The sequence below is a fragment of the Oncorhynchus kisutch genome, linkage group LG3, assembly GCF_002021735.2.
Source record: "Oncorhynchus kisutch isolate 150728-3 linkage group LG3, Okis_V2, whole genome shotgun sequence".
NCBI classification, from domain to species: domain Eukaryota; kingdom Metazoa; phylum Chordata; class Actinopteri; order Salmoniformes; family Salmonidae; genus Oncorhynchus; species Oncorhynchus kisutch.
The window spans coordinates 30,310,511-30,332,368 of NC_034176.2; the positions used below are offsets into that span (position 1 = coordinate 30,310,511).

A 21,858-nucleotide genomic window follows, 5' to 3' on the forward strand; every position below is an offset into this window, starting at 1 on the left:
GGTGTGTTTTATTTGCTTTATCATTACTCAACCTTCCTGTACCGGCCCAGTCATTGGCCTGCTGCCAACAGTCTGTAATATCCTCGCCCCCGCATGTCTGGACCAATCAGGGTTGATGTTAGGTTAAGCTTGTCAATTTACTGGCCAGTTGGAGGCTGTTTGGAACCCACCTGATGCTGTTAGCTGTAAGTGCTGTTGGCATGGGGGAAAGGTCAGAGTCCTGATGATCACAAGTTGCGGATTATGTTTCATCTTGTACCATCACCTTGTGATCTTAATCCCTGTCTGTCTGTTTGTGTTGGGCAGGATTGGGGTAATTCATCTGGGCAGCTGGTAATGCCAGCCAGACCACTGTCAATCTGCAGTCCATCGCATTCTCTGTTCATCGGATTAATAACCTTTTTTTATGGCATTCTTCATATTTGTCTTGTTTTTTTTAAACTGATCATCATCAGAAATGGATGTAATTTGGAAGTATTTGATGACCTCCCTCCCTCCCACACAGGCAGCGTGTGGTGGAGGACTTGGTGTGCTTGATTCATGCTCTAGCTAGACTACCTCTCACCTTTCGTCTCACATTTTTCTCCCAGGCTCCAGGCGCTTTCTCTGTTATCTGAAACATGTATAAATACATCTCTAATCACAAGAAATCGATCACAACATCTTGGTTAACAACTTGGCAGCATAATGGGACATGTAATCAAATCATGGCATTCATGCAGCAATAAGCTCAATTGTGCAGAAAGGGAGAGCTGTCTGTGGTGTGTGCGAGAGAGAAGTGACAGTGACAGGAAGTGACAGTGTGTTTTTCATTTACTCCTCTTCCTTCTGCACCCTCGACCCTCTCCTTCTCTGGCCATGCTTCTAGCCCATGTGTCATCTGTGTAGGCTTGCCTGCCTGCCTGTCGGTCTGCCTGTCGGTCTGTCTGTCTGTCCCAGTGCCTGTCTGTAGCTGATTTTTCTCTCCTCCTGAGTCAGCAGGAATGTGAGGAATGACTGAACCTTTCCCACCCTACTCTTGTCTGCCCATTTTTAGGCCGACTCTCTCTTTGTGCTTCATTCCTCTCTCTCCCTCTGTCATCCTATCCACCATTAACTACTAATGTATTTTGCCTCCCACCTCTCCTTCCCTCCACGTCATTCATATCCTTTCTCTTCTCTTACCCTCTCTCTGTCTCTAGTCCTCTTACACATTTTCTCCTCGGTCAGCTCAACACTCCAAATTACATGCGAGCCCCCTTTGAGCGAGAGGCGCTTAGCTCTATATTCTACCAAACCGCAGAGAGGCCTCGAATCCAGCGACCCCCCCCCCCCCCCCCATCCCCATCCCTCCCCATGAAGAGTACTGTACCTCCTCTGGTTCCTCCTTTACGATTCACAGGGCTGTTCACGGGTGGTCTGTTTGATCTCCGGTTTACAACCCCCATGCCCCCACACTACTATTGTAAGTTAGTGCACCATTATGACGTGGCTGGGCCATGTGGGCTGGTCCAGGAAAGTCTCTGCCAGAGGAAATGGTGCTGTTCATCCCTCGTGCGTTTGTTGACAGGTTCCTTCAGTCAATGCTGGAGTAGAGCTCTGCTACCTGTCATACCTGACAGAGGACGGCTCCCTCTCCTCCCTTTTCTCTCCCTACTCCCTCCATCACTTTGTGCTGCTATCACTCACATTAATGCAGGCAGGTTGATTGGGATGAATCGTGTCCTGGAGACAGAGCGGAGCAATTTCCACCTGCCTGCCTGTCTGTCCCAGTGCCTGTCTGTAGCTGATGTCTCTCTCCTCAGTCCTGCTGGCCCAGCCTCCCTCCTACAGCCCAGTAGGTTTACAGTCAGCCTGGCCCAGCCTCCCTCCTACAGCCCAGTAGGTTTACAGTCAGCCTGGCCCAGCCTCCCTCCTACAGCCCAGTAGGTTTACAGTCAGCCTGGCCCAGACTCCCTCCTACAGTCCATTAGCTCAGCAACAGCTGGGAAGCTGTCTGTTTCTCATCCTCTGCTCCATTCTCAGGTGGTCCTCACTCTGTGCTTTATTGAAGTTAAATCACTTGTCGCCAAACTATAAAAGCTCATGTAAGCCCCACTGACCCCATGACTCCCCACCACACTCTGTAAGCTAAGCCACGGCCCACCTGCAGCAACAGCACAATGCTGCCTGGCTCTCACAGACATACTACTGACACTTCCTTCTGCTCATGCTCCATGAAATTAATTTTGACTCATTAAAGTAGAATTCCATGTAACTTTGTGGTATACGACTGATCAGAGAGCAGGGATAAAATGTTCAAGATGCAGGGGATTCTGCCGTGTGTGCTCAGTGGGGCAGGGGCGTCAGAACTCTGGCCTCGTGTAAATGCACATCTCTTAGCGAGCTTAAGAGTGGTTTAATTACAGAGGGCCAGAGGGCTACCATGCAAAGCAGGCTGGGGAGAAGAGAAGAGAAGAGGGTAGGGCCTGTTTCCCATGGAGAGACTGGGATGAACTTGAAGAGGCAGTTCCAGAGGGGCTTCGACTGCCCTGCCTGCCATAGTGGTTTGACTTTACAGGACAGAGGACACGGCGTGATATAAGCCAAATTCAATATAATTCCAATGCAAGAACTTCCCTAAATTGTGCCCCCGCACTGATTTCAACTGCCCCCTTAGTAACTTTATCCTGGTGCTGAGTCTGTCTCTTAGATGTGTGTGTCCCTATGTGCTTGCTCTCCATTGCTGACACTCCTGCTCTTCCCCTCTGTGTGTGTGTGTAGCTGGATGGGACGATGGACCTGGATGAGCGGCGGCTGATCCGTTCAGCCATCAGAGAGCTGAGGAGGAGAGAGATAGAGGACATGGAGGCAGCCCTGGCCAGCAAACGCTTCCGGCACAAACGCCTCAACCAGAATGACGACAAAGAGAACCAGCTCACAAATAGGTGAGCCTCCTGAATCTGAATACACACACACACACACACACACACACACACACACACACACACACACACACACACACACACACACACACACACACACACACACACACACACACACACACACACACACACACACACACACACTCTTGCATACAGACCCATTATCCATGACAGATTGTAGCAGTCCAGATGAGCTGCTTGGAAACTCTGAGACAACAAGCACAGAAACCCAGATGCAGCACTCTCTCTCCTTCTCCAGGGAGGCATTCTGGGAAGTTGGGCCACAACAATGCAGATCTGGAAAAACCATGACAGGGAGTCCATAAAAAACAGGGGAGGTAGAAGAACTCATATGCAATATTTTGTTATGCAAATACACACCTGTGTAGGCATAACGTTTAATAAGTTGTGTGTACTGTATGTATTCTCATACATTTACTCATACCTTTTAATTTCATATTCCTAACAGTATCACTGTCATGTAGCCTACAGACGAATCCAGACACATTCTATTAGGCTACCAGCCATATCCCTGGAAGTAAAGACGTCAATACAGTCGTTTACGGGTTTTTAATTTATTTTGTATTTCATTAGTCTTTATTGACCCGTTACAGCAGGCTTGAACGTTTTACCGGTTCAGCGATGCACGGCCGCCAGAACCCGTCACGCCGCGCAGCCATAGCAGACGGAAAAACTGACGAGTCTGCAGTCGTTGCCTCCTGTCATCTGTTTTTTTTACACCCATTTGTTTTTCATTACAACCCAATCAGAAACAAGACTAACAAGACAACAACATCCCTTCGTGTGCCAATCATCATCACCATTGTACTTTTTACCGGTTTTCATTGGGCTGTAATGGGGGGGAGTTCAGGCTGGAGTGTCTAGGCTGAACCCAGTGGGCCATTCTGGCTTGCTGCTCCTCTCTGCTAATTAATGACTGGCTCTACTACAGCAGCTTACTGCAGCCAGCCGGGAAGGGCCCCAGCAGACAACTGCTCCAAGTTGACTCGTGTTCTGGGCTGCAGATCCACAACATGAGGAGGACGCTGGCCCTCCTACATATCTGCTCCTACTGGATCACATTAGGGACAATGACTGTTAAATGGGATCCGTTTGCTGGGTAGTTGGATTACTTGGGTTGCATAAATAACAGAGGTGCCCCTTTTTAAAGCTGGAAGAATATGTCTATTTGCCACATGCATGTGTCCATAGAGGCTTGCGAGCACGTGCACACACACACACACACACACACACACACACACACACACACACACACACACACACACAGCCTCCTGAAAGCAATATTATCCTTTTCTACTCACTGCGGGAATGTCAAATATTCTATTCCAAGTTCCACACATCCTCCAATTCCAATGAGGCGAGGAGAGAGGGAAAGAGAGGGGGAATGAGTCAGAGAGGAAGAAAAAAAAGGCAGAGAAATGGAGAGCTATATGAGGACAGAGAGGAGGAAGACGTTTTTGCCTGGCAATGTGCTTCTCTCTCCTTTACATGTCTATCATGCTGTCACTTTTTCTAGGCTGGATTTGGGAATCTTTTTCGCAGAAAAAAAAAAGTTTTCTTCCTGGCCAAAAAAAACTGTCTGGCGTCTTGATTTACTCCAGGAGTGGAGCCAGTGAGGCACACAACACTGCAGGATGCCTCTGAATGTGGATTACACTGCCCTTCTGGCCACCTTAACACATGAGCAGGGTCAAGCATCACCAACTACCATGAAAGCAGCACTCTGATGTGTCAGTGTGTGTTTCTGTTTGTGTGTCTGTATCTCAGGTCAGATTTGGGTGACTCCCTAAACATGCTCTCTGTGAAACTACAAGCCATCCAGGACATGGAGGAACTGACTGGACTGGTGAGAACAGTGATGTACACCACACACATTACTTGTGAATTTACAGTTAGACATCATCAATATCAATCTTTCACAAATCTCTATGCACATACTGCCCTAGATTAGTAAATCAATTACAAGTCAGCCAGTCTCACTCATCTGTTTCTGCATCTCTCTATGTGGCCCTCTGAGTTTGTCTCCCCACATGAACACATGAATGGTTCTGAGCATCACTCTCCCTGTGTTGATGGCTGTCCTGTCTGTGTATTCCAGCTGCGCGGGGCCACCGAGTATGAGGAGAGGAAACTGATCAGAGCTGCCATCCGCCGCCTCCGAGACGAGGAGCAGCAGGGTGAGTACGGAGGAGGAGCTGGAGGTAGAGGAGGAGAAGGAACAGAAATGGAGAGGTAGAGGAGGAGGAGAAGGAACAGAGATGGAGGTAGAGGAGGAGGAGGAGAAGGAACAGAGATGGAGGTAGAGGAGGAGGAGGAGAAGGAACAGAGATGGAGGTAGAGGAGGAGGAGGAGAAGGAACAGAGATGGAGGTAGAGGAGGAGGAGAAGGAACAGAGATGGAGGTAGAGGAGGAGGAGAAGGAACAGAGATGGAGGTAGAGGAGGAGGAGAAGGAGAAGGAACAGAGATGGAGGTAGAGGAGGAGGAGAAGGAACAGAGATGGAGAGGTAGAGGAGGAGGAGAAGGAGAAGGAACAGAGATGGAGAGGTAGAGGAGGAGGAGAAGGAACAGAGATGGAGGTAGAGGAGGAGGAGAAGGAACAGAGATGGAGGAGGAGGAGAAGGAGAAGGAACAGAGATGGAGGTAGAGGAGGAGGAGAAGGAACAGAGATGGAGGTAGAGGAGGAGGAGAAGGAACAGAGATGGAGGAGGAGGAGAAGGAACGGAGATGGAGGAGAATGAACAGAGATGGAGGTAGAGGAGGGGGAGAAGGAACAGAGATGGAGGTAGAGGAGGAGGAGAAGGAACAGAGATGGAGGTAGAGGAGAAGGAACAGAGATGGAGGTAGAGGAGGAGGAGAAGGAACAGAGATGGAGGTAGAGGAGGAGGAGAAGGAACAGAGATGGAGGAGGAGGAGAAGGAACAGAGATGGAGGAGGCGGAGAAGGAACAGAGATGGAGGTAGAGGAGGAGAAGGAACAGAGATGGAGGTAGAGGAGGAGGAGGAGAAGGAACAGAGATGGAGGTAGAGGAGGGGGAGGGGGAGTTGGAACAGAGATGGAGAAGGAACGGAGATGGAGGTAGAGGAGGAGGAGAAGGAACAGAGATGGAGGTAGAGGAGGAGGAGAAGGAACAGAGATGGAGGTAGAGGAGAAGGAACGGAGATGGAGGTAGAGGAGGAGGAGGAGAAGGAACAGAGATGGAGGTAGAGGAGGAGGAGAAGGAACAGAGATGGAGGTAGAGGAGAAGGAACAGAGATGGAGGTAGAGGAGGAGGAAAAGGAACAGAGATGGAGGAGAAGGAACAGAGATGGAGGTAGAGGAGGAGGAGAAGGAACAGAGATGGAGGTAGAGGAGAAGGAACAGAGATGGAGGTAGAGGAGGAGGAGAAGGAACAGAGATGGAGGTAGAGGAGGAGGAGAAGGAACAGAGATGGAGGAGAAGGAACAGAGATGGAGGTAGAGGAGGAGGAGAAGGAACAGAGATGGAGGTAGAGGAGAAGGAACAGAGATGGAGGTAGAGGAGGAGGAGAAGGAACAGAGATGGAGGTAGAGGAGGAGGAGAAGGAACAGAGATGAGGAGGAAGATGAGAACACTTACAGTACACACATCTCTCCAGGGGGGCAGGCATACAGCACTCCCCTGCTACCTGATAAGTTGAAGGACATGTTAGGATACTACTCTATAATAATCCTGTCCCCTGTTGCCCAGAGGTTCTCCCTTTCTCTATTTTCACCCTCTTGTTCTCTGTCCTTCTCACCCTATCTGGCTTGTTCATTCAGTAGTAAGCTCCTGTCTTGACAAATAAACCACTTTAGCTTCTCCATAAGTGTGTCTCCTCAGCTCCCATTGGAGATTTGATAGGTTTGTATTGTCTCCCCCCTCATCAGTCAGTGTGTAACCAGTTGGATGTGGTGTGTGTTTCAGGTACAGGGCAGAAAGGGGGAACCACCGGCCGATTCCTGGAATCTGAGGGCCTGGATCTCCAAAACAGCCTGGGAGCAGGGGTGAGTGAGTGAGAAGAGAGAGAGAGGAGGTGGCAAACAGGTTTGATTATGACAGCTGTATGATCTGACTGACTGTCAATGCCTCAAACTTTTTTTATATGAAGAGAGATCATGTTGCAACTTACACGTCAACTTTAATTAGCAGCACAGACTCAGTTGTGGGTGTTGAGTATATGTTTGCAGAGAACAGTGACCATTTTTTCTGCCACAATGAAGAATGCAGACAACAACAACACCCAGGCATGTGACTCCGTCAGACACTGTCTGTCTCATGACTGTGTCTTCTCTTCACCATGTTCCGAACACATAAACTGACAGACACGCAGGCGAGCTTGCGCCAAAGTGGCTGCCACGACGCAAGGAATGTATTTTCATTCTTCATACCTCATTCATTTCTGGCGAAGTACACCCAAAGACTGAGAGGAGAGGAGATTTGTTCAGGCTCTGGTGTCTGGTATATGCAGTAAATCCTTGGTGATAAGAACACCCTGCGAGCCAGGCCTGTCATTCTACACACTACTGGTTACCCAGGCTGTCACACTGAAGGGAAATGATTATGTTTTGATTATGTGTGGCAACCAGAACTTGGGCGTGTCTGTGCGTGCCTATCTGTCCATCTATGTGTCGGAGATTGAAGGGAAGAGGGATAGTAGTCTCTCTCCCATTATATATTCCTCCTTCTCACCTCTCTTGTTTCCTCTTTCCCCCTTCCAGATTTGAGGCTTTGCATGTCAAAGCCCTTTACACATTTGGTTAGGAGAGGCCCCCTTGTGGTCAGTGAAGTGAACTACTGTATCCGTAACCCTAATAGCTTCAGTTAATTTCAATATGACAGTTTCCTGTGAAAGCATTGCAGATTGACTGATGAGTTTATGTGCTGATAATGCTGAAAGACGTAATAGTAACAACGTAATCATTTTTCAGAACTGCTTGCCTGGGGCTTGATGCTATCTTATCACTGTTGCACGATCAGTTTGTCTGTACTCCCTGCTCTGTTTTCTAAAGACAGGATCTCTGTTGGGTAAAGTTAATTCCTATTGTATGCCGTCATTCCTGTAAGAATTGGGTTGGTGATGCGGGTTAGGCTGCATGCTCAGCCGGGAATCTGTACCAATGTGAAAAAACTATAGAATACTACAGTACTTATTATAGAATCCTATAGTAAACTGTAGTATACTCTAGAATACTATACTACAAATTGTAGTATCCCTCGATCATGTGTAGTACTTACTATAGAATGTTAATACTACAGTATTATCTGCAAAAAAGCATTGTTGTAAATACTATAGTAATGTCCAGAAAAACACAACAGTCCGTAAAAACTCGAGACTTTTAGTAGTGCTGAGCGATTAGTGCTTCTTTTAGGTTAGTTCCATTTCAGTTTGATTATTACAATGACTTTCATAAAACATTTCAGTTGTTTTGTATCAGACCTCAGGATAAGACCCAGATGCAGACAGTTTGAAAGGAGCAAAAGTGTATTACTAGAAAGGGGCAGGTAGAGGTCAGTAATTCAGAGCAGAGTCTGAAAGGTACAGAACGGCAGGCAGGCTCAGGGTCAGGGCAGGTAGAGGTCAGTAATTCAGAGCAGAGTCTGAAAGGTACAGAACAGCAGGCAGGCTCAGGGTCAGGGCAGGCAGAGGTCAGTAATTCAGAGCAGAGTCTGAAAGGTACAGAACGGCAGGCAGGCTCAGGGTCAGGGCAGGCAGAGGTCAGTAATTCAGAGCAGAGTCTGAAAGGTACAGAACGGCAGGCAGGCTCAGGGTCAGGGCAGGCAGAGGTCAGTAATCCAGGGCAGTGTCACAAGGTACGGAACGGCAGGCAGGGTCAGGGCAGGCAAAGGTCAGTAATCCAGGGCAGTGTCACAAGGTACGGAACGGCAGGCAGAATGGTCAAAACCAGGAAAACTAGAAAACAGGGACTAGAGAGATAAACAGGAGTATTGGGGAAAACGCTGGTAGGCTTGATGAGACAAGACAAACTGGCAACAGACAAACAGAAAACACAGGTATAAATGCATCGGGGATAATGGGGAAAATGGGTGACACCTCGAGGCGGGTGGAGACCAGCACAAGACAGGTGAAACAGATCAGGGTGTGACAGTTTTGTATATTACATTTATTTTATTTGATGACTTTATTATTTCATTCCAAGTCATCATCTCATCTTTGCCTATGCTGTCTGACAAAATCACTATTTTGTAGTTCTTCAAAGTAAATAAGGCATACTTCTATGACTGCTGAATACCAACTATCAATCAAAAATCATGTATTTTCAGGTAGAGATACCTCACGAAACAACAGTTTTTCTGTCCTTCTCGATTGCTCTTTCTCACTTCTCTCCGTGTCTGCTCCACACAGACCGGACAAGTAAGCTGGCACACAATGGATTATGGCCATTGTAGGTAATTACCATGGTTTCTGCGCTAAACTATTTCGAATATTGGCCCGTTGGACTCTACAACTCCCTACTACATTGCACAGCTCGGGCTTGATCTGATTTATCTCTAGAGAAACTGCGCATCGAGCCCCCCCCAAAAAACAAACAAAATGGAATTCAAATTATTGAACCGACGTTGGTCAGTTCCTTGTGGAAAAATAACAGACATTTTGGTTAAACGCTCAGCACTAAACTATAGTAAATACTACAGTATTGAATTTGCATATACCCTGCCTATTCCCCTCCCCCATACTCCAATTTGTGCCACCCATAAATTAGAAACCTACATACCAAGTATAGACCATATTGTGTTCCATACAGGTTATAGAAAAGAGCAGAAGCTCTGAACTCTCTGTTCAGACCCCAGTCCTACCTTCCTACAGGTTATAGAAAAGAGCAGAAGCTCTGAACTCTCTGTTCAGACCCCAGTCCTACCTTCCTACAGGTTATAGAAAAGAGCAGAAGCTCTGAACTCTCTGTTCAGACCCCAGTCCTACCTTCCTACAGGTTATAGAAAAGAGCAGAAGCTCTGAACTCTCTGTTCAGACCCCAGTCCTACCTTCCTACAGGTTATAGAAAAGAGCAGAATCTCTGAACTCTCTGTTCAGACCCCAGTCCTACCTTCCTACAGGTTATAGAAAAGAGCAGAAGCTCTGAACTCTCTGTTCAGACCCCAGTCCTACCTTCCTACAGGTTATAGAAAAGAGCAGAAGCTCTGAACTCTCTGTTCAGACCCCAGTCCTACCTTCCTACAGGTTATAGAAAAGAGCAGAATCTCTGAACTCTCTGTTCAGACCCCAGTCCTACCTTCCTACAGGTTATAGAAAAGAGCAGAAGCTCTGAACTCTCTGTTCAGACCCCAGTCCTACCTTCCTACAGGTTATAGAAAATGTACTATTTTAGTATTTCTTTTTTAGGTTTCCTGGTAGGCCTCCACTTCTATGTCAAAGATAATAAAACAAAAATACTACAGTGATGTCTGCAATAACAATAGAGTAAACACTACAGTATACCACATTTTGCTAAAACAATACATTACTATAGTATTTAGGGGCTCCCGACTGCCACAGCGGTCTAAGTCACTGCATCTCCGTGCTAAAGGTGTCACTACAGACACCCTGGTTTGAATCCAGGCTGTATCACAACCGACCGTGATTGGGAGTCCCATAAGGCGGCGCACAATTGGCCCAGCGTCTTCCGGGTTTGGTTAGTGTAGGCCATCATTAAAACTTTTATATGCTAGTTCTCCTTTACTACAGTATTTCAACTATAGTTAATTGTAAATACTACAGTATACTACAGTAAATCCTACAGTAATAATACTACAGTATACTACAGTAAAGTCTGCAAAAACACTACAGTGAATACTATAGTATTTATACCATATTTTATTTATTCCATAGTATACTATAGTACAAAAAAAAGTATGGAAATGTATGAACTTAGTAATGTAAGTTGCTCTGGATAAGAGCGTCTGCTAAATGACTAAAATCTTAATGTAAAATGTAAAGTACTTGTGGCTACACAGTAACTACGATGTAGCAATGCTTCACGCTCTAGTAGTCTTGTGTTGCTTTCGAACAAAAGGCTTTAAGATTAGTTAGTCACCTTTTGTTCTTTCGTAAATTGTATTTCCTTTAGGTCTGGTTTTGTTTGTCATATATTTTGGCAACATACACTGGATTTAGTATTGTGTGAAACTATGCAATTGTAAGATGTTAGAGGTAACAATTCAGACCACACATCTAGCAGATAAGAATGATTGGTTAGAACAATCTAGAAAGGTTGTATGATATACTCTGTATGTGTCTGTTCTTGTTCTTGGCTGTCTAGTTGTCAATGTTGAAGTGGGTCCCATATGCATTGGATATCTGAGCCAGTGTCTGTGTTTCTTTGAGTCTGTATGTTTGGAGTCTGGCGTTCTAGTCAGGAAGAAGCAATAGCTTTTTTCAGGTCATGTGGCACAATGCCTGCATCCTCTCAGGTGGAGGGTCTGACATGGCCCTCGTGCTGTCGGAAAGGGGCTACATGTGGGGTGGATGGGGTGAGGTGATGGGGGCAGACAGACGCATCCAGCCCACCAGCTGTGCTCCAGCAGTCTGTCTTGAGTCAGTCTGCTCTGTCTGTAATGGGGCTGTAGCCAACAACAACAACAGCAGCAACTGGCAGCAGGGCTCCTTCCATACATCACAGGAGCGGATCTCTTTGAGCTGCGATCAATTGTCCCCAGGCAGATGGAGGCCCCAGATAATGGTCTATAGTTCACATAGATATACAGTACCAGTCAAAAGTTTGGACACACCTACTCATTCCAGGGTTTTTCTTTATTTCTACCATTTACTACATTGTAGAATAATAGTAAAGACATCAAAACAATGAAATAACACATGGAATCATGTAGTAACCAAAAAAGTGTTAAACAAATCAAAATATATTTGATATTCTTCAAAGTAGCCACCCTTTGCCTTGATGACAGCTTTGCACATGTTGGCATTCTCTCAACCGGCTTCATGAGGTAGTCACCTGGAATGCATTTCCATTAACAGGTGTTCCTTGTTAAAAGTTAATTTGTGGAATTTATTTCCTTCTTAATGTGTTTCAACCAATCAGTTGTGTTGTGACAAGGTAGGTGTGGTATACAGAAGATAGCCTTATTTGGTAAAAGGCCAAGTCCCTATTATTGCAAGAACACCTCAAATAAGCAAAGAGAAATGACAGTCCAACATTACTTTAAGACATGAATCTGGCTCACATGAGGACCGCCACAGGAAAGGAAGACTCAGAGATACCTCTGCTGCAGAGGATAAGTTCATTAGAGTTACCAGCCTCAGAAATTGCAGGCCAAATAAATGCTTCACAGAGTTCAAGTAACAGACACTTCTCAACATCAACTGTTCATAGGAGACTGCGTGAATCCGGCCTTCATGGTCGAATTGCTGCAAAGAAACCACTACTAAAGGACAGCAATAAGAAGAAGAGACTTGCTTGGGTGAAGAAACACAAGCAATGGACATTAGACAGGTGGAAATCTGTCCTTTGGTCTGATGAGTCCAAGTTCGAGATTTTTGGTTCCAACAGCCGTGTCTTTGTGAGAGGCAGAGTAAGTGAACGGATGATCTCTGCATGTGTGGTTCCCACCGTGAAGCATGGAGGAGGAGGTGTGATGGTGTGGGGGTGCTTTGCTGGTGGCACTGTCAGTGATTTATTTAGAATTCAAGGCATACTTAATCAGCATGGCTACCACAGCATTCTGCAGAAATACACCATCCCATCTGGTTTGCGCTTAGTGGGAGTGTCATTTGTTTTTCAACAGGACAATGACCCAACACACCTCCTGGGTGTTTAAGGGCTATTTTACCAAGAAGGAGAGTGATGGAGTGCTGCATCCGATGACCTGGCCTCCACAATCACCCGACCTCAACCCAATTGAGATGGTTTGCAGCCAACAAGTGCTCAGCATATGTGGGAACTCCTTCAAGACTGTTGGAAAAGCATTCCAGGTGAAGCTGGTTGAGAGAATGCCAAGAGTGTGTAAAGCTGTTATCAAGGCAAAGGGTGGCTACTTTGAATAATCTAAAATTCTAAATATATTTTGATTTGTTAAACACTTATTTGGTTACTACATGATTCCATGTGTTATTTCATAGTTTTGATTTCTTCATTTTATTATTCTACAGTGTAGAAAATATAAAAAATGAAGAAAAACCCTTGAATGAGTAGGTGTGTCAACTTTTGACTGGTACTGTATATATCTCTGTGTGTGTGTGTGTGTGTGTGTGTGTGTGTGTGTGTGTGTGTGTGTGTGTGTGTGTGTGTGTGTATATACAGTGTGTGTGTGTGTGTATATATGTATACAGTACACACACACACAGAGCGAGAGCGAAAAGGTCTATGGCAGCAAACTAAAGACACACGGAGTGTAGTGATCAGCTGATGACACATAGTGTATGTCAAACAGTGTATCTCCTTCAAATCTCACATTCAAATGAGAAATATGTATATACATGTTCAAGAATGGAGGGAGTTTTTATTTTATTTTGACTGTTGATGTAAGCTTAGTTTTTTGCCAGACACCAGTAGGCCTGCTAGTGGTTATTGATGACTATGTTTATAATGAATGTGCTTGAATTGAGAGAGGATAGCTGAGGTAACAGTTTCCATATGGTAAGGAAAGAGAAGTTTGCACACCTAGCAGCTCAAAAATGTAATTACATATATGGTTGAAGGAATGTTGGCAAGAAAAAACAACTTTTTTGTGGGACAAAAAAAATTATATATATATTTTGGTATTCAGCAGTGCAGCTGTTTCATGCTAAATGTATCTTTTGTCTGAAGTAACATGCCAATTAAGGCAGACTCAGTAATCACAAAAACAATGGAGTATACCTTGGTCAAAAGAGCGTGTCAAAAGTTAACTTGTCAACCAGGCAACCGGCTAACCTGTAAAGCCTGTCGGATGTTTCCCAGTCGAAACTGCATATTTTGTGATGTTTTTGTTAATTTTGTTGTTCGGCAGACTGCGACCACCTCTGCAAAAAACATAAAAATTAAATACAGATTTCTTGATTTATCTTAGCTTAATTCTGACTATTTTGAAGAAGTGTTACTGGCTATGTTGTTGCTACAGTGGCTCAATTGGGACCAACAACAGTAATAGTGCCATTTTTCAATTGAAGGTCTTTAGGGAGTATGCCTAGAGTTCTGCTAGGTTCAAACCCAACCTAAGTATGCAGACGTCTTAAGGCTTGCGATATCGAGAGGAAGGAGAGGGGGAGGGAGACTTAGAAGGAGCCCTGTAGAGACAAGGGGAGGGAAGGGAAGTGGAGGGAGTGGCCTGTTGGTGGGTGTGTGTGGTATGTAGGAGTGTGTGTGGTGACTGAGGGAGTGGAGAGGTAGAGTAGAGGATGTCATGACTACTAGAGCGAGAGCAGAGCGAGAGAGAAGACAGACAGACAGGTAGCCGAGCCAGGGAAAGAAGGTAAATGACACATTCTAGTTCTTCCACTCTCACAGACCTAGTTCTCCTCTCTGAATACCTGTCCTTTTTTCAGACTTTGTTCCTCCTTATCAAATTCCATCTACTTCTCTTTACACAATTTGTGCCTGTTTCTTTTTGTTTCTCATTGCGCTGAGACCCGAGAAGCTGCCTCTAAGGTTTAACTGAGGTTTCATTTTGGGATAATTGGGCAGTCATTTAGACAGTTTCTATCAGTTGGTTTCATAAATCCATAGTTAATAGTATACAGGTGTGTATTTTTGGTACATTGTTGCAACTTTACAAAATGGTAATGTATCAGATCTGCCTCCATGGCCAGATGTGTGTTGAATGGAGCAGGTGAGGTAGACCAGACTGGGGGCAGAGACGCTGTTTGTTTACTAATCTGATATGATCATAAACCTGTAATAAACTGAGACTAGCAGTTTATGATGACAAGCATAATGGTAAGTAAGATCTGCTGTAGTGAGAGGATGGATGATGGAGAAAGGGGAAAGAAACCGACACGAAAAAGGGAGATAGATGACAAAAATTGAGAGTTGGATGGAGGGAAACGGCTTTAACTGGACTTTGAATGATGTGTGGGTAAGTGAAAAACGGGTGTCATGATCGTCGTAATGAGTAGACCAAGGCACAGCGTGAATAGCGTTCCACATATTTTTAATAAACTGAAACGCACCAAACAATAAAGCATAAATGAAACGTGAAGCTACTGGTGTGCACTCAGGCAACTCAATGTAGACAAGATCCCACAAACACAAATGAGGAAATGGCTACCTAAATATGATCCCCAATCAGAGACAACGATAAACAGCTGTCTCTGATTGGGAACCATATCAGGCCAACATAGACATACAGAAAACCTAGATGACCCACCCTTGTCACTTTCACTCCCCAACCAACATACAGAATAAACAGCTTACTATGGTCAGGGTGTGACAACGAGGGTTATGGGTGTGTAATGCAGAAAGGATTGCTACTTCATTCCTGCTAATGTATTTCACTTACTGGAGATCGGCCTTGTGTGTGGTTCCTTAGGCTTTGCCATGAAGTCATGGAAAAGGACCCTGTCAGACTTCCCTCAGAGAGCCATGGAGAGGAGAGCCTGACCTCATCGCATTCTGATCTCATTTGCACAATCATGGATTCTGCTTCCTTGGAAAATGTGTCCATTCTAACCCAGGTAGCTGAAGTAATCCCTTGTTTAGTTGAGCTGCCTCTGCTCTGCTCTACTCTGGGTGGTGCAGTAATCCGTAGTAGTCTACCTCTGCTCCGTGCCTGTTTGTTCCGCCTGATTGTTGTTTCTGTGGCTCTGAGTGTTCAGATGAGTCCAGATGGCCCACGCCTTGGCTGTGGTCAGGCCAAAGGACAGTTGTCATTTTTGTGCATTTACGGTCCAGAGCTTTCACAATTAAAATCCTGACCGACCCAAACACTCGTGAACCACTACAGGAGAGAAGCTCATCTCCGATTCTGAGGCCTAAGAGCTGATGAGGCCAGGGTGCTGCAGTGGGACTGCCTCGGTTCCACTCTGTCAGGTCTGCACTGTCAGCCTGGGCCAGAGGCCAGTGATGATAGTGTGGGATTGGCAACAGGTCCTGGGATGGGATTATCTTGGGTGTATTCATTAGTCGCAGACCATTGCAAAATGTTTGGTCTGTTTCATGTTTTGCAACGAAGACTGTTTACCTCTTGCTAACAGAAGCAAGCTGAATAAAACGGAATGAAACACGGAGGGGACCTACCTGAATTTGTCCAATAGAAACGCAAAACGTTTTCCGTTTGGAGTAAACGGTTTCCGTTACAAAACGTTTTGCAACATACCAAACATTTTGCAAAGATCTGCAACTAATGAATACACCCCTGTTCTCTCTCTCTTTCTCTCTCAAACATCACTATCAATGCTTTCCTTCTTTCTGTCTCTGAGAAGTATGTTCCCTGTGGTACAAGGGAGCTGTGAAATGATCACTGTCTGGGTGTTTGTCTCCTTGTTCGTGGCAGCTGAGGGGAGGAAAATGAAGAAGAGGGGTAGATGGGGGGGGGGGGGGGTATTTCCAGCTGAAACGTCATTGTTTCCCTTCAGCTTCTTTGAATGAAGAACCTTCCTCAGGGAGAGTATTTTAAAGCAACTTCTCTCATTCTTCTACATTTTTTCTCTTTGACATTTTCTCTGGATTAGCTATTCAGGTTTGGGGTGTTTTTTTTGTTTTTTTGCTATAGTCACAGTCTGGTCCTGGCTCATCAGACACAGTGATTAAGCTCTTTCCTTTTACATCTCCCTCCCTCTCTCGCTCAGGTGTGTTTGTGTGGTACCAGGCTTTGTGTTTGTTCACCTTACTCTCTCTCACTTCTCTCTGATCTCTGATTTTTAACCTCCTCACTTCTGACACCTTTTATCAGCCCCAGGATAACGTACATTAAGCAAATGTGCCGTGTTTGTTTAAAGATGGTGGATTTGAATCAAGTATGCTCCAGGCCTGTGTCTTGTCTTGTGTCCCTCCGTAACCGTGTGTGTGTGTGTGTGTGTGTGTGTGTGTTTGTTTGTGTGTGTGTGTGTGTTTCGTTACACTGGGTATACATGTATTAGTAGTGGCACTCTGCTGTAATTCTGGCATTATGTTGTTTCAGGGCAGAGTATTTCTCATGATACCCGTTTATAGACCAGTGAACCAGACACAGATCTGGTTGGACTATTCTTGGATGCAATATGCCAAATACCTTGTGGTTGTAAAGAAAAACTGGGATGTTATTTATATATTTCTAAATAAGTGTGTGTAGAAAGCCCATAAAACCACCCAATCCTTTTCCACACAGATGCACTTCAGTGGAGAAGTTTGGGGTGCACTGGAAGGAGAGTGTGGTTGTGTGTGTGTGTCCGTGCGTGCGTGTGTTGGCCTTGGTGTTTGTACAGCTGCTCCTCCTGTAGAGTCTCTCAAGGTCAGGCAGCAGGGGCCTACAGCAGTGGCAGCCTCTACATCGCTCCCTTTCTCTCTCCTTCTGTCTCCACCTCCCATTTCCTCTCCATATGCCGAAACGTTGTGCTCTCGATTCTACCGTCTCCCTCCTACTGTGTCTTTCCTCTCTCATGGCAGATTTTGAGGCCCTGTGTGTTTCTCATGTCTGAGCTGGCTGTGCAGTGTGTACTGCTCTGTCTGTACTGAGGACCAGATGTTACTGACACGGCAGCCCAAGGTGGAGGAGTGAGGGGTCAGAGAGGTCAGGCAGATGCTAACCCAACCCAGCAGAGTTCAATCATTACCCCCAACAGAAGGCCGTGTCCATACAGCTGGCTCACTAACTCCCTTGGTGTAGAATCCAGCTTCAAAGTATTATGGGATGGTTGATTTACCTGCCTGGCTCTCAGGGTGTGTTGTGCTACGCTGTCTCTCTCCCGGGGTGAACAGGGACAGGGTAGAGGCAGCCAACAGCTGTCTTATCATCTCATCTGTAGGCAGGGCCTCATCATGGCCTCTCTCTTTTGAGAAGCGTTTGACCCTGACACACAACACTGTTCTGATTGGCCTATACAGACAGAGGACTTTGTGCACCTGATGGTTCTACATATCATCTGATCAGACCACTGAAAGGGATGGGTTCAGCTCACTGTTGTGGCTGACTGACTGTGTTCTGTCTATGTCATACTGCCAGTGAAAAGAACTAAATGCCCTCGTCTCGACTCCGTTGTCTCTGCATTGATGCGATGATGTATTGAAAAGCACCAAGTGTCTCTGATTTACTGTTGTTTCTGCAGGACACAGAAAGGGAGAGCTTTGGTGAGCGAGAGAGAATCAAGTCACAGATCCGGGAGCTGCGCAGCCACCAGACGCAGCAGGGCAGAGAGCTACATAGGACAGGTGAGCAACGTCAAAGACCATCTGAATGAGTGGTCGACTGTTCCTTTCCTCTCAGCCTGTCCATAGGTCCAACACACCACACACACACACACACACACACACACACACACACACACACACACACACACACACACACACACCACAGGTGCACTCAGACACATACAGTTGATTTGCTTCCTGCCATTTAAATCTCTGTTCTATATATGACATGCTTTCATGATAACGTTTGCATTAGTTTAAGGGTCAAGTTTGGATAGGCAATTTTAAACAAATCATTTCTGGGATTTCCACACTTACGCACTTAGATGCAATTTCCTCTGGCCTGCAAGTGAAAATAGCCAGCCAATAGAGCCATACTGCTGTAGGGGAGTGGAGCTGAGGTGGTCGGTCGGTCACATTGGTTTAGCTCCTCCTTTTTATTTTGAGGTTAGAGGCACCACAGTCAAGGGACTAACACTCTGGTTTTGGGTGTGTAGTCATTTAATTAACCAATGTTAGCAAACACAGTGAATGCTTTACTGTAGGGGTGCTAGCTTCATCCATGACCTTTTGACTTGTACACCCACTCCATACACAAAGTGATCGAAATGTAAATGTTTAAATGAGAAAGGACCAATAAAGGGCTAGAGTGAAAGAGCAGGATATAGGAGAGAGGAATAGTTGAGTGAAGCATGCAGTAGAATAGATCATTTGTTTACGCCCATACTGATTTGAATGCCTGAATGTAAAGTGAGTATTTGTTGAACAAATATACCCGCCTCTAATACTTAAATCATTATAGGCGTCCCAAATAGCACCCTATTCCCTATATAGTGCACTACTTTTGACCAGAGCCCTACAAGCCTATGAGAATAGGGTGCCATTTGGGACGCACAACGTGTGGTCTGGCCTGCCCTTGGACATCAGCATCCCACTCATCAGCCAGTGCCTGGTAGTAGTGGGGTTATGAGACGGAACAGGAATATCATCTGTTCAAGGGGGAACCCACAGCCAGTAGTGATACCTCTGCTATTTAAACCACATACCAGAACTAGAACAGAATCCTTTCTTGACATGGACCAGAAACACCCAGCTCTCCTTGCTCTGCCCTCGCCCTACAATTTGTACCGGGTTGAAGTCAGGGCCAGCAGCTGGCAGGAGCAGACCTCCACAGAGCAGAAGGATTGAGGGTAGGAGCTGTTTGAAATGGACGCCGATACACAAAGACACCGGAAGTAAGAGGATGGGAACAAACAGGATAGGGTGGGGTGGGTTCTGCCAGTGGCAAGGGGAGTGAGATGTCATTTTTAACAGAGAGAAGGAGAGAAGTGGCTAGAAAGAGAGAACTTAACTTGGAAGATTAGGGGGGTACAATGGCACACACATACCTCTCTCTCCTTTTTCTCTCACACCCACACATACACACACACACACGCTTAAATATACAGCAGCATGTCTTGCACACGTATACATGCTCACAGTCCACAGTGTTGGTGACAAGGCTGTGATTTAGGAAATTACCCATTTGAGAGACATGGCACGTTCCACTGAGTCACTCTGAGTGACAGGGAGCCATTTGAAAAAATGTGAACGTGTCACTGAAAAGACTGCTTTTGTTGTTGTTGCTATTTAAAGAAGGGTTAGAGGAGGGGGGGGGCTCTCTGCTTTATGCAGTGTGGTTATTTAAAACCATTCTCCAAGAGCAGTAGGGGTAGGGGTAGGAGCAGTAGGGGTTTTCCCAGAAACCCTCACAACAGGGCACAATGGACTGGACAAACATCATCCCTTCAACTTTAGTTCTCTTTTCATTGGAGTTGACTGGGGCCTTCATTAGATCACGTGGTCTATTTTATAGGGCCTCATGTGAGAAAGGCAGCCATGTTGTGATTTTCGAAGTGAATGCCTATAATAAGCATGTTTCTTATTCAACCCCAGTCAATAACTATTTAATCAACCAATCAAGTGAACCTCATCCTGCTCCTGGCTCTGGGAGGCCTTTCGAGGGTCTTGAAAAGGCTGTGGAGGCTGTGGATGTCTTAGGCCAGAATGGGGCTTTCCCTCACTGATTTGGTTTGTAAATTACAGACCTGCACGCTTTGTGAACTCTGGATCGAACACATGGCTAGGGTATGCAGAGATGTGTTATCATACAATGATGTGTCTCTTGTAAGGACACTGTGATTTTCCACTCTGTCGGTGTCTTTTACGCAGCTTGTCTGTGGTCTCTGTACAGCCACCCAGAGTTAAAGGCACTGAGCAGTGAGCATCACAGGGTAAGAGGTAGGTTGAGAGAGCGAGAGACGGAGTGAGATACTCTGGATCTAGGAGGGGGAGGATGTGGGCACTGCAGTGTTGTTTGGAGTGTGGTTTCCTGATGAATGGAGGAGGAATGGAGGATGTTGGATAGGGACCGGGGGAGGGGAAGTACTTATCCTACTATTTCACCCCCCCACCCCCACTTCCCCCTACACTTCCTACTGCTCGGTTACCACCTACTGTTGTGGCGCTTTCTCTCTCACATACGCACACGCACACGTAGACATCTGGTCCAGGAATTGAGTCAGACCTGGAGGAAATGCCTACATCCCATTATGTCTCCATGTGTCTCCTCTCGTATACCCATGCTCACATGTCTCTCCCACGCTCTTGGGGATTTGGCATATGCAGAAACCTTTCATATCCATCAGCAATCCACAAGTTCTCCAGCAACCAACCTCTCACGTGACCCCACATTCCATATTTTTTTATGTTTGGTCAGAGAAACACAAAAAATGCAAGAACAGAATTGTACAGAGCAGAGTTGTATTTCCATAGTGTTCCTCTGCACTATAATCAAATTAAATGTTATTGGTCACATACATATGGTTAGCAGATGTTAATGCGACTGTAGCGAAATACTTGTGCTTCTAGTTCCGACAGTGCAGTACAGGAGAGGGCTGAGAATGCGTCCTTGTGGGGCCCCAGTGTTGAGGATCAGTGGGGTACCTTCACCATCTGGAGCGGCCGTCAGAAAGTCCAGGACCCAGTTGCACAGGGCAGTGTCGAGACCCAGGGTCTCGAGCTTAATGACGAGTTTGGAGGGTGCTATGGTGTTGAATGCTAAGTTGTAGTCAAAGAACAGCATTCTTACATAAGTATTCCTCTTGTCCAGATGGGAAAGGGCAGTGTGATTTACGATTGCATTGTCTGTGGACCTATTGGAGCGGTAAGCAAATTGGAGTGGGTCTAGGATGTCAGGTAGGGTGGAGGTGATATGATCCTTGACTAGTCTCTCAAAGAACGTCATGATGACAGAAGTGAGTGCTACGGGGGGTGATAGTCATTTAGTTCAGTTACTTTAGCTTTCTTGGGAACAGGAACAATGGTAGCCATCTTGAAGCATGTGGGGACAACAGACTGGGATAGGGATCGATTGAATATGTCCGTAAACACACCAGCCAGCTGGTCTGCGCATGCTCTGAGGACTCGGCTAGGGATGCCGTCTGGGCCGGCAGCCTTGCGAGGGTTAACACGTTTAAATGTTTTACTCACGTTGGCCACGGAGAAGGAGTGCCCACAGGCTTTGGTAGCGGGCTGTGTCAGTGGCACTGTATTGTCCTCAAAGCGACCAAAGAAGTTGTTTAATTTGTCTTGGAGCAAGATGTCGATGTCTGCGACGGAGCTG

The 21,858-nt window shown here is 45.9% G+C and overlaps 1 protein-coding gene across 8 annotated transcripts in view; it reads left to right on the forward strand.

The window, feature by feature from the left end:
* Positions 1–21,858, forward strand: part of LOC109880121 (smoothelin) — an 82,976-nt gene that overhangs the window by 17,167 nt on the left and 43,951 nt on the right. For 7 of the 8 annotated variants that reach the window (XR_004209040.1, XR_004209034.1, XM_020472381.2 and 4 more), the window contains exons 2-6: positions 2,743–2,906; positions 4,692–4,770; positions 5,023–5,101; positions 6,847–6,926; positions 18,113–18,215. Coding sequence is in view for 5 of the 8 variants with exons in the window: in XM_020472381.2 (XP_020327970.1) it covers positions 2,743–2,906; positions 4,692–4,770; positions 5,023–5,101; positions 6,847–6,926; positions 18,113–18,215 (505 nt within the window). In the remaining 3 variants the exon portion in view is untranslated. Of the gene's footprint in view, positions 1–2,742; positions 2,907–4,691; positions 4,771–5,022; positions 5,102–6,846; positions 6,927–14,223; positions 14,344–18,112; positions 18,216–21,858 lie in introns of those variants that run through there. The other variant, XM_031820929.1, reaches the window with a different exon arrangement.